The sequence below is a fragment of the Osmerus eperlanus genome, chromosome 19, assembly GCF_963692335.1.
Source record: "Osmerus eperlanus chromosome 19, fOsmEpe2.1, whole genome shotgun sequence".
NCBI lineage: Eukaryota > Metazoa > Chordata > Actinopteri > Osmeriformes > Osmeridae > Osmerus > Osmerus eperlanus.
Genome location: NC_085036.1, coordinates 10,234,037 through 10,246,165, shown reverse-complemented (window position 1 = coordinate 10,246,165; position 12,129 = coordinate 10,234,037). Strand labels below are relative to the sequence as shown.

Here is a 12,129-nt window from a genome sequence, read left to right as displayed (position 1 = left end):
GGGGAGTAAAAATGCCATGGGTTGATTGTTGAACAAGTGCATTGGCACCATGATAAAGTTGTAAGGAGATACTTTTGTTAACATTGCAGGTAATCTTATAGGTAGGACTATGAGCACGAGTTTTTATACAATAACAATGATATAATAGTAGCAATAAACACATGCAATCTATTTATATGGCTCTAGTTCTGGGTAGATAAGCAAGAAGATTAACGGGAACAGTTGCTGGATGTAGTCTGGTTACTGTCATCACATTTACTTGCAAGAAAATGGATTCGTTATTTCCTTCCAGTCACTGTTTTTTTCACCCACTTTTTAGGTCTTCTTATTCAGGGCGTGGTATCGTCTTCTCTGATATCAGTGGTGTCACACAATCAAGCGTTCCTGGCCTTCGTGCATCTTTTGTTTGTTCCATCTTTTTGTTTCCCCTTCGTTCTTTTTTTGCCACCCAGTTTCTGGCAGCCAGAGCTGCTTGTGAATAACAGGTTGGAGAAGTGTTTGTTCTGGAGGGACACAGTACTCTGACACAGCTGGTCACAAGGACCAGCACTTGTACCAGATGTTATCACTGGTACAGGAGTGTGAGTTAGTTATAGCTTTAAAAGTTTACATCTTACATTGCGTTTCTATGGTCAAGTAAAGTATTGACCTCCCATCAGGTGTGCTTTTAAGCTCATCCCCTATTGATGATGAATAGGACACTCATACTCTACTGGTTAATGTACTTTCCCTCTTTCTCTCTTTCCCTCATGCTGATTTAGTAGTCGGGTTTAGAACACTTGTGAATGAGTATAACTGTGTGACTTTTTGTCTCTGAACTGATTCTGCAGTGTCCTGTCTTTAGCACACTTCACCCCACATCTTGTGCAAAAACAAATGGAGCCTTTTCAACACAGATCCATCAAGAGTGTGCATCGCTGCAGCCGCTCACAATCACACAGTGTGACCGCAGGAGTGTGAGCCCTGCACGCACGCACACACACCACACACACACACACACACACACACACACACACACGTTGTGCCACAGCCTTTTCTCTGCCCCATGCATCCTCCTCCTGTGACTGAACACTCCTTTAGATGAGCTGGACCGCACCTTCCGTGAGCGCTACCTGAAATTGGAGCCGCCCAGCTACCTGTGAAGGGTTGGCTTTCAACGGTGCCTTTTTTTTCTGCTGCCTGTTTTAAGCAAAGGCAGGTACAGGGCGTTAGAATATTAACATACAATGCTATTGTCTCTATTGTTTTACGTAACCCGTGTCAGAGATGCTAGGTACTTATAGCCAGGGAAGGTTAAGGAGATGAATGTCTCAGTGCATGTGATGCTGCATGATTTGTTTTTCAGACTCTATTTTCACATCAACTTCTTATGTTTTGCTGTGTGAGTTGGGGAACTGTTCTGTGAGCAACCTACCATTTGATATCAAAGGACAACTTGTTTTTTCAGCCTTTTTTTGAAGGAAATCTATTTTCTTTTTTTTCCTAAAAAGTAAGAGAGCAGCTTTATTCCAGGTATGTTTCTGATTACTGACACTTAAGTTATTTTTGGTTTTTGTTGCTTAGAATTTTCTATTTTTATCCTTTTTAAAACCTGGGTTTCTTCAAGGGCATTGACATGGGTAGAGTTTCTACTTAGCTTATTACTGTGACACTTATGTGAGTTTGCATGTATTCGTATAAATCTGTAATTAAATGGCTGGGACCAACTGTAATGTAGTGTTATAATCCAAAAATGTTACACCATGTAGCCACAACAACCTCAGCCATTTTTAGAAAACAGGAAAACATCAAAATCAGGACTTTTACTTTTAGAATAGATTCTAGATATGCATTATCTGTTTTCTCCCTTGAATTTAAGGGAAGAAAAAAATGCTGAAAGAGGATCTTGTTCCTCATGGAAATTGATAAGGGGTTAGACACTGTAGATGTGTTGACAGATTCGATATCTGAATTTAAAGTGCAGAAAATTCCTCCTTTTTAGAGTGTGAGAGAGTGTCGTGCTCCAGGTTATCTTGGACATTAAGGGGTATTTTTGTGGGGCTGAGATCTTTCAGCTATTTCTCAGCGCAGGGAATAGAGGAGGGAGGGGAAGTGCAGCCAACACAAAAGGCAACATTATTCCCCGGCGGATCTGCGCTACATCCCGCTATGAATGGAGTATTGAAAAACACAACATTGGGGACTAGATTATTTTTCATCCCTCATAACTGAACCATTTGTCCCGGAGTTTCGAGCTGTTTGTTAGCACGGTGTGCAAATGGGACAGCCATGGCGCTGCAGTGCTCTGCTGGCGTTAAAATCCCCCTGCTCCTAATTGGACATACAATGACCCCTCTGACAGCCTCTGCTCCCCAGATCTCGTCCTGTTACCCCGCTGGAGCCATCGGGCCCTCTGCACACACACAGCAGCAACTGGCCAGAGCTGTTATCGTTGCTGCTTGTGCCAGTGGGCATCACCGTGCATGAGACTCTGTACAGCCTAGACTGAAGAGAACTGTAGATATACCTGGAGGACTTCAAACCAGCCTGCCCCTCCAGCTTGCCCCTCCAGCCTGCCCCTCCAGCCTACAGGCCCCCCTAGCGCTCCTCCAGGGGACGAGAGGCGCCCCTCTGGTGTCATCGAGGCCTAAGCGTTTCGAAGAGTTCCAGTGACAGATTGCAGGAAGCAGCGTTTATGCCTGACGATGGGGACCACAGACAGCAGAAATGTCTTTTTGTGCCCCCTGGGCTCGGAATGTCCACTATCTCCAGGGGCCAATATCATATTCACCCCTCATCATCCCCACGCTAATACATTCCTGGCTGAGGTCAGAGGGGCTTCTACCGGAGCACAAAGATTAACAACTCACAGCCAGGGTAGTCATGAACACAACCTAATTTACTAGCAACAAGAATAGGACTTTTACTCTGGTTGTCGATTTCGATTAAATTGTTTGGCACTCTTTTGAAATGAAATTATATGAAAAATTAAAAATATGTTTTCAAGGGACATGTAACTGTTAGAGGTAGCCTATGGTGTGTGACAAACTTGGCTTGCTGTAGTTTTATAAAGCCAAAATGTTATCTTATTTATGATCTGTTTTGGAATTAAGTATCTGTGACTGGTTTTCCTTTTGCTGATTGCGTGCTTTTGAATGTTTAAAGAGTTACCGCGAAAAGGGACTTGGTTTCCTGAGAGAAAATCCTCAGTTTGAAACTGGATCTCGCGATCTGATAAAGAGCTCCATGTAGGTTGTACGTTTACCAGTTGCTTCTGAACCCACTTTATACAGCCAGTCAAGAACCCACAAATTCAGCTCCTTTCAAGCCTGTTTGTACTTACTGTGCCAGACAGATTCACCGAGTGTGTTGGGCAAGATCATCGTCACTATCAGAGTGAGCCATTTTGTGCCAGTGTGCTCGCCACAGGTCCCAACACTCACTCTCCTGCCCAGTTTGTTAGCGGCCCAGTGTTTGGGCCCCAGGAAATGGGCCGGCTTCACGCTTCAGCTGGCCTTGGAGCACTCTGGGAGCTGGGCCCGATCCAATCAATAGGCCTGAGCCTGACACACGGACACAGCATGGCCCCCCACACCTCTCCCTCAGCACCACCACCACACCAGTTTCACCCCAGCGCATCACATGGTCTCTGGAAACAATTTCTCATCTAACCACAAGCTCTCCTGGTCTGACCTCATGCTCCCCCGTCGATACTGGCTGTCCCTCGCTGATGTGGCTGCAGGGTTTGCCTGTGTGATTTTTGTAGTAGTTGTTTTTTTTCCAAGCCATTCTGTCGATGAGAGAAAACAATCCAATACTACGTTAGGAGTTCTGGGTAGGGGATGTAAAAGGTCATCATTGTTAGTATTAGTCGAGAGCACCACTCTTTGGGTGAAAGAAGGAAGAGAGGAACAACCAAAAGTAAGAGAGTAAAGTACGTAGAGAGAAAGGGACTCCGCTGCACTGAGTTAGTGTGTATAACTGTGTGTGTGTGTGTTTCAGGTATCCAGGCGAACCTTCAGTCAGACCAGCCAGCCATGCCAGCGCAGTGTGTGACGGAGTGTGTGAGCAGGCGATGGATCCCGGCTGTGTGTCTCCTGGTGGCCTTGCTGGGCTCCCTCCTGCTGGCGGCCCTCACGAGGCAGCAGCTACGTGAGTTAAGGGGGCATGGAGGAGGGGGGGGGGGGGGGGGGGTTCAGTGTTTCAAAAGCTCAAGACTGACTCTCAGCCAGATGTTTAAGGAATCATTTTTGTTAGGTGAACCCCCCCCCCCCCCCCCGCCTAAAAAAACCCCGGCAGAATTATAGCGTACAGATAATAACAGTTATTTGTGCAAATGTGGGTGGGAAAAAACTATTCAAGTTTGGGAAGGAGAGTGAACTCTTCTCTTTATCGTTCGTGCAGAGAAAGGGAATGTGACATTTGAGAGGGCGCCACTTGAGCTTGTGTGTTATCAGCATGCATGTTGGATGTATATGGAGAGATAACGAACAGTGCACCTGGGACAATATACTGTAGTCCCAGTGGATGAGCGTCTTTGTATCCAAACTGTCTGTTTATTCCCTGTTAACCAGTTGCGGCGCAAAACTACCTGCAGATGTTTTGAATAGAGACAGTGAAGGGGGCGAGTTCTCATCGATTCTACTAGTTGGGACATCATGGATTTCCTAACTTTAAATGGGCCATGTTTACAAACATTTGGTTGTACTTTGTTTCTGGTAGCCTTCTCTGGTTTCTGACCATGTTCTTGTCCTCTCATTTCAGGAAGTGTCACCATAAGCAAGAGGGAACTTTCCAGTGAGTATATAATACAGAGCCCTGCCGAATAATGAACCCACATACTGTACAGCACATAAGAGCATGAATGTGTGCCCTTGGTTTCAATAACCCAAAGAAACATTAATAAAGGGAGAAGCCTGTGAATTGACCTAATTTGGGTGTGATGTTAAGAAAAGCCATGGTGCCGTCTTTGTGTGAAGCACTGAAACCCAAAACTCCAGTCCTGAGGCTTCACTCTGTCCTTAATGTGAGACCAGGGATGTCTTCATCTGGGGTATGAGGGGAACATGTGCCCCAGCAGAGCATTCTCATCCCAGGGAGAACTAGCTCCAGGAAGGGAGGGTCCCTGCTTGGTTCTCTGTCCTCAGGCTCCTCAATGAAATCACAACATGGACCTTCAGTCCCAATCACGTTCAATAGTCCCCCTTCAATCCATTTCTGTTTGTTATTATTGCAATTATAATTCAGACTGAGTTTTAATATTTGTATGAAAATGGCTGAATCGGGAGTTAAATGTGTGAAGCTTTAGGGTTCCTTCTTGTTTATCCATTGACAAAACGTTTACTTCAGAGTTCGCACAGGAATGTGCAAAACCTTTGTGCATATTTCAGTTCAGACGCCATAACTGGTGCACTACATGGGCTAAATAGGCTTCCTGTTGCGTTTCAAGCTGGGTCTAGGATTACAGGAAAATAGATAGTAGATATAGAGAACTGTAACTATGGAGGGCCAAGAACCTCCTTTCAACAAATAATTTGACCAAAGTCTCTCTCTCTCTCTCCCTCTTCTCCTCCTCCTCCTATTTTTTTCAGCCAATAGCATGGGTTCGTCTTCAAGTACACTTTCCCAAGGTAAGCAGATGGTGGGCCTCTGCCAGCTAAAGACACCTCCTCCACACCTCCTGCAACACCCATACTCAACTAAACATGCCTACATACAGACAGTGGATCTAGACCAGGGGAGACTGGGAAAGAAAAGGAGAGGACTGAGAGGCTAGATGTGGGCCTGGGGCAAACCGAACGAGGTCACTTCCCCTCGCTCCCCATTTACGTAACCTCTTCAATGACTTATTTGCTATGAGCTCCCCGCTCCCCATCCCTCGCCAGGCCACGGTGTCATGTGACTTATTTGGTCTCATTTTGTTACTTAACTTGGAGAGGATTAGTCCTATTCTAAAGGATTCTTGTTGCTATTAAATATCATCAGAGCCATGCCAATCTGTCCCTGCTATTTCATTTTACCAGACGGTAACACACTACCGTAATGTACCTCAGACAGTGGGGCTTTCATAAGCCTCGGGCTGGTGCTGTTTCTCTCTGCTGTGGCACGAGCGAGAAACAAAGAGAAAGTCTGCTTCCCTCAGCGGCCTGAGAGCATTCCATTTAGCGATTGACCACATTCTCTTCTCCTTAAAAAGAAAGTCAGTCGTCACGACGGTCGCATCCGTGACAGCCGACTCAGAGTGGGAGGGTGGTCACGGTCCCTCGGCAGAGAGATCCTGACCTCCCCGGGTGTCCCTCTCTTCCAGTGCGTCTGGTGAACGGGCGTCACCGGTGCGAGGGCCGGGTGGAGGTGCAGCACAACGACACCTGGGGCACGGTGTGTGACGACGACTGGGACATGGTGGATGCCAACGTGGTGTGCCGCCAGCTGGACTGCGGCATGGCCATGGCCGTGGGAAGCAGCTCCCAGTTCGGCCAGGGCGCCGGGCCCATCCTGCTGGACAACGTGGACTGCAAGGGGGGGGAGAACGACCTGGGCCAGTGCGGGAGTCTGGGGTGGGGGATTCACAACTGCTACCACTACGAGGATGTGTCTGTCACCTGCAAAGGTGAGGGCCCCTCTCACGTTCTCTGATGTCATTTCTGCAACCTCAAAGGAAATGTGTTTCAGCCTTCTTTAAGAAAATACATTGTGTACTACTTATTAAGAAAAATATGATTTGTTTGATTTCTGATTGAATACCGTTCTCTGTTTTGTCAGACACATCAGTGCTGGACTCAAGAGGCATTATGGAACCCACCACACCTTCTAAGAGAAACTCTGGACTGAGTGAGTCATTCCTGCCTTTAAGTTACGGCTGTGTTCATTGTGTTGAGATACAACAGAGTGGTACACAACAGCATGCTAGGCACAGATATGAGACCAATCCACTGTGGTACTTCAGCACTCGCTAAATCATCTTCTTTAAGGATAAGAAAAATATTATCCTCTTAGTACTCAATGAAATTACCCCGAGACCAATTGGTCTAACAAAAGTCAGACTTCTATCCAGCTCAGTCAAAAGGGTCCTCTGTGAGACAGCAGTACAATAGAGTAGAGCTCAAAGCCTCTGGAACCTTCCTATCTGTTGTATTGTTTGGTGAGGCAGCCTTTGTAGCCGCCTCCCTACCATCAGCCACTCTTCACTCCCAAGTGGGCCACAAGACACCGGGTTTCAAACAGGTTTCAGCATTTTTGGAAAAACTGACGCACTTGAATCGGCTTGTCCCTCCAAAGTCAGCCGCTGGGAGTCAGAGAGGGACCCATAGACACCTTCCTTAGGTAGCTAAACGTTTCATGAGAAGCTATTGTGACTGGACACATGAGAAGATCTATTGTCCGCTCTAATGGTGTTTCTCTTCAAACTGAACCACAGGATGACAACAAATGTGTTCTTTGTAACTTCAACCCTTCCTCTCATCTGTCATCAGTGCATTCTCTCATTCCCATACCTGCCTATTGTATGTTCCAGCTCCTTTATTCTCAGCATAGGCTACTACTGTAGCTACTGTAAATCTAGCAACATTATACTGTAGGACAACCTGAAACAAATCTGTTGTTGCACACTCATAATACATTAAGGGAGTGTGTCAGGCTGTGGACAATAATCAGAAGAATGTTGGTAATTGAGACATTAAATATGAGTCAGAATTCATGTTTTGTACCTGATAATTCTGTGTTTGGCCGTAGGAGATGGCACCATCCGCCTAATTGGTGGGCTGGACTCGTGCCAAGGCCGGGTGGAGGTCTACTACCGGGGCAGCTGGGGCACGGTGTGTGACGACGACTGGGGCCTGAGTGACGCCGGGGTGGTGTGCCAGCAGATTGGCTGTGGCAACGCCGTCTCCGCTACCACCAACGCCTTCTTCGGCTACGGCACAGGCCTCATCCTGCTGGACAACGTCAACTGTAACGGCTACGAGAGCCAGCTGACCAGTTGCTACAGCCTAGGCTGGAGCATCCACAACTGTGGCCATCATGAGGATGCTGGAGTCATCTGTTCTGGTGAGCTGCAACTCTGGTTTGCCCTGTCACGGACACAAGCAGAACAACAAACCTACTCTTATGCAGGCAATGTAAAAATTACAAATCAGGGCAGAAACAGCTCTACGATGTATCCACACCTATGATGGAAGTGTGAGGTATAAACAAGACTATCTAAATGTGCTCCTCTCGTGTGTGTGCCAGGTTCTGGGTCCACCACTGTGCCCCTGATGAACACCGATCCGTTAGGCGGGAGGGGATTCTTCTGGACTGACAGCACTCCAGGTACTTACAAACAGGGTTGGGGTTACAGTACAATGGGAATGTATGAACCAGAAAACAAGGAATCAGATCCTTGGCCATATCCAGGCATGGACATCTGCAGTTAGCTGCAATTCTGCCCCCAGGCCAACAGAGGGGGCTATTAAGTCATGGTTCTGGTCTTTCCCATGACTCAGCAGTGCCTCACACAAATGGTGGAGAAACATGGAAGTACTAAACCCCACCTTGTCTCTGGTCTTAAATCACTATAACTATACTATAACTATAGTGCAGTGTCTGTAAATATGAATATAGCTTTATGGCATAGATACTCACCTGTGGATTTGATTCTATAGGAGTGACAGATGGCACTGTGCCTGTTACTGGGACCACAACGAAGGCTACAACGACTGCTATGACAACCAAAGGTAATAATCCTACAGCTCGTCATCTCTGGTCCCAATGAGAGGGGACGACACGTCAAGACGTTGCACAACCATGATCGTTTCGATACCAATGTGGTTTATGAACACTTCCACCTCTCTTCTCTAGAATGTTCTGTAGCCAATGTCCTCTCTGTCCCTCTACAGAACAGCCCTCTATCCGCTTGGTGAACGGGGGGAACAACACCTGCCAGGGCCGCGTGGAGGTCTACCACAACAACGTGTGGGGGACGGTCTGCGACGACGACTGGGACCTAGCCAACGCCCAGGTGGTGTGTAGGCAGCTGGGCTGTGGCCCGGCCATCGCGGCCAAGGTCCTGGCCTACTTTGGCTACGGATCCGGCCCCATCCTGATGGACAACGTGGACTGCAGTGGCAACGAGGGGGATCTGACCGAGTGCTTCAATCTGGGCTGGGGGCAGCACAACTGCGGCCACCACGAGGACGCGGGAGTCATCTGTGCACGTAAGACACAGATGACTCACAAATTCAATTCACTCACACACATGTCGAATAGGGTTGAAGCTCCCATGACACACACAGACACACACACACGCCAACAATCGAACAAATCCCCACACGCAAACGCCCAATTGGATACACAGAAATCCCCCTTAGTCATCACCTTCCACAGTCACCCCAGAGTCACCAGTCCCCCAGTCCTGCGTGTTGTCCTCCATGATCTCTCTCCTTGTGCGGGGAGCTCTCCGAGGAGGCTCCCTCCCAGACCACATCCAATATAGAGAGTGAGAGTCAAGGCTGATCAGCGTCACCGCACTGCTTCAAGGCAAAATAAGACACACAGTGGAAAAAGGGACTTCCGCTCTTCTGAAATAATGATCTGTGTTCCCGAGAAGACAAGGGGGCCTCGATCTGGAATCGAGTCGGAGTTCGTCTATGTATCGAACGATAGTGAGACCCTCTGAGTATGTACAGGGGCGCATCGAACGATAGTGAGACCCTCTGAGTATGTACAGGGGCGCATCGAACGATAGTGAGACCCTCTGAGTATGTACAGGGGCGCATCGAACGATAGTGAGACCCTCTGAGTATGTACAGGGGCGTATCGAAAGACAGTGAGACCCTCTGAGTATGTACAGGGGCGTATCGAACGACAGTGAGACCCTCTGAGTATGTACAGGGGCGTATCGAACGACAGTGAGACCCTCTGAGTATGTACAGGGGCGTATCGAACGACAGTGAGACCCTCTGAGTATGTACAGGGGTCTGATGTGTTCAATGTGTTCCTCTGTCTTCCCTCAGCCGTTGACATCCTGGATGGAGGTGGACGGGACTTTTATGTGACGCAGACGATGCCCACCCCCCCGCCCCCCAGCGAAGGTCAGTCTCACCTCGAAGCTCCCAAACCGTGGGTTTCCCAGTTTCACACAGACACCAGCACGCATCTCACTGACGTCTGGCAGCCATGACGATTAGGACGCAGTGTGTGCGAGTGTGTGTAAATGGAATGTCTCTCTGCTCTGCGCGTGTGAAGGACAAGTGAGGCTGGTCGGCGGGCAGCATCGATGCGAGGGCCGGGTGGAGATGTTCTCGAGGGCGGCGTGGGGCACGGTGTGTGACGACGCCTGGGACCTCCCCGACGCCCAGGTGGTGTGTCGCCAGCTGGGGTGCGGGCCGGCTGCCGCAGCCAGGATCGAGGCCTTCTTCGGGCCCGGCGCAGGCACCATCCTCCTGGACAATCTCAAGTGTACCGGTGCGGAGGGCTCGCTCCAGCAGTGCTCCCACATATCCTGGAACGTGCACAACTGTGACCACACTGAAGACGCTGGGGTCACCTGCTCACTGTCGTGATTCCAGCCACGCCACCCTCCCCCTCCCCTGCCTCTGGGAGGGGCGGGGCCAACACCCAGGACTTGTATACATTATGTAAATAACAGCTCACCCAACACATCTTACAATAATAATATTTGATACTTAGTTTATCTATTCCTATTAAGCACTTTATAAATATATGCATATATATATATATATATGATATAAAATACACTGCACACATTTTTTGGGGGGGGGGAGAGATAACAAGTGGAAACTAAAGTTTCAAACAGACTCTCTGTATATCTCTTCTTTTATTTTGCCAAGATGCTAAAATATTTACCACTCATACCAGCCACATGGTTGATAGTTCTTTGATGGTTAAGTAAGGTAGGCTGGATCAAGCTCATTTATAATTCAGTGTGGAGATAAAATAGCTTCCTCCCACTATCCTTTGCTCAGCAACACAAACAGCCATAGGATGCAAGCTGAGCAACAACAACCAGAATCTTCAAGAGGCCTGTTAGCTGTGTAGGAACTGCTTGCTTCAGGTCAAATCTCTTGTTCACTTTACCTCCGCCAGTGGAAAGATAGTTTTCTTGGCCCTTTCCTTTGCTACAAGCATGCGCTTCCCATATAAACTAGCTCTCTCAATTTATTTTGGAAGAGAACTGGGTGTGTTGATCATAGGGACCTCCAAATCCTCAGACAATTCTAAGACCTTTCATCTGGGAATGCTAGTTTCCAATTGTCTTGTGTCTATAACAGCATATTTGTTTTATGTGTTTAGTCAAATGTTTGGTTTTCTAAAATACGTCAAATTACTGTTGTATCTCTCACACAATGCTGTTTCAGTAGTAGGGCAAATGATCTAAGCTTTACTGCCTTATTATGGAATGAGTGGTGTCTTGTCCATTTCTGTTATGGTTGACTACAGGGTGTATATTACATATAGTCTTGGCATGAAAGAGAAGAAGTGTGTGTATGTGTTTATGGAACTGTGTATATGTGTGCATTTGTATATGTATGTAAACATTAAATTACCTGCTTACTTTGGGGAAAGTGCTTGTTACAGAAATCCATCATTTTCAATTATTAAATCAAGTCTTCAATGAAATCCTGTTCTGTTTAAACAATCTATCTTAATATACATGTGAAATGATGATTAGGACATGTTTATTATACCTTATTGCCATAAGTGAGATTGAGAGGAAGAGCACACAAATTGAATAAATCCAAGAAACTTTATGACTTGAGTCCACAGCATCGCCACTCATGGCACAGCAATTCTCAGGTTCAAAAAAGTGCCCTCAGGCAAGGGAGCAATATAGTGATATGAAATCAGTCATCTGTGTGTGTGGCGGCCATTGCAGGATCCCCACCACTGGAAAACAGTTTGATGTACTTGGTGCAAATATAATGTAAACTGTAGTTCTAGTAGCTTAACCCTCTTTCCTCTGCCATGCTGGGTGAAAATGTCTAGAAATGTAGCAATGGTGTTGAGCATCTTATCCACTGACTTCAATGTTAAGCATTGTTACTGTGCTGTGTTATTTAACTGGGAATAAAGCTTGTCACTTCAATAACATTTCACCATGCATCAGTTACATTTGAATCGTGGAAGAGGGACTGCTCAATGTATACTTTT

The 12,129-nt window shown here is 47.1% G+C and overlaps 1 protein-coding gene across 1 annotated transcript; it reads left to right on the top strand.

Moving 5' to 3' along the window:
* The first annotated feature begins 1,325 nt into the window (after positions 1-1,325).
* Positions 1,326-12,014, top strand: LOC134039510 (scavenger receptor cysteine-rich domain-containing group B protein). Its single transcript, XM_062485413.1, has 12 exons — positions 1,326-1,512; positions 3,982-4,131; positions 4,744-4,776; positions 5,571-5,609; positions 6,287-6,589; positions 6,742-6,810; positions 7,711-8,025; positions 8,209-8,289; positions 8,622-8,693; positions 8,856-9,173; positions 9,972-10,049; positions 10,204-12,014. Exons 2-12 carry the CDS (start codon positions 4,017-4,019, stop codon positions 10,518-10,520), a joined length of 1,740 nt encoding a protein of 579 aa, XP_062341397.1. The 5' UTR covers positions 1,326-1,512; positions 3,982-4,016; the 3' UTR covers positions 10,521-12,014.
* The last annotated feature ends 115 nt before the right edge of the window (positions 12,015-12,129 follow it).

Bases quoted from the DNA above. Each gene is read 5' to 3' on its own strand.
- LOC134039510 (XM_062485413.1), top strand. From the start codon at position 4,017: ATGCCAGCGCAGTGTGTGACGGAGTGTGTGAGCAGGCGATGGATCCCG. The intron at 4,777-5,570 runs GTGAGTATATAA...TATTTTTTTCAG, and splicing joins AAGCAAGAGGGAACTTTCCA to CCAATAGCATGGGTTCGTCT. The intron at 6,811-7,710 runs GTGAGTCATTCC...GTTTGGCCGTAG, and splicing joins TAAGAGAAACTCTGGACTGA to GAGATGGCACCATCCGCCTA.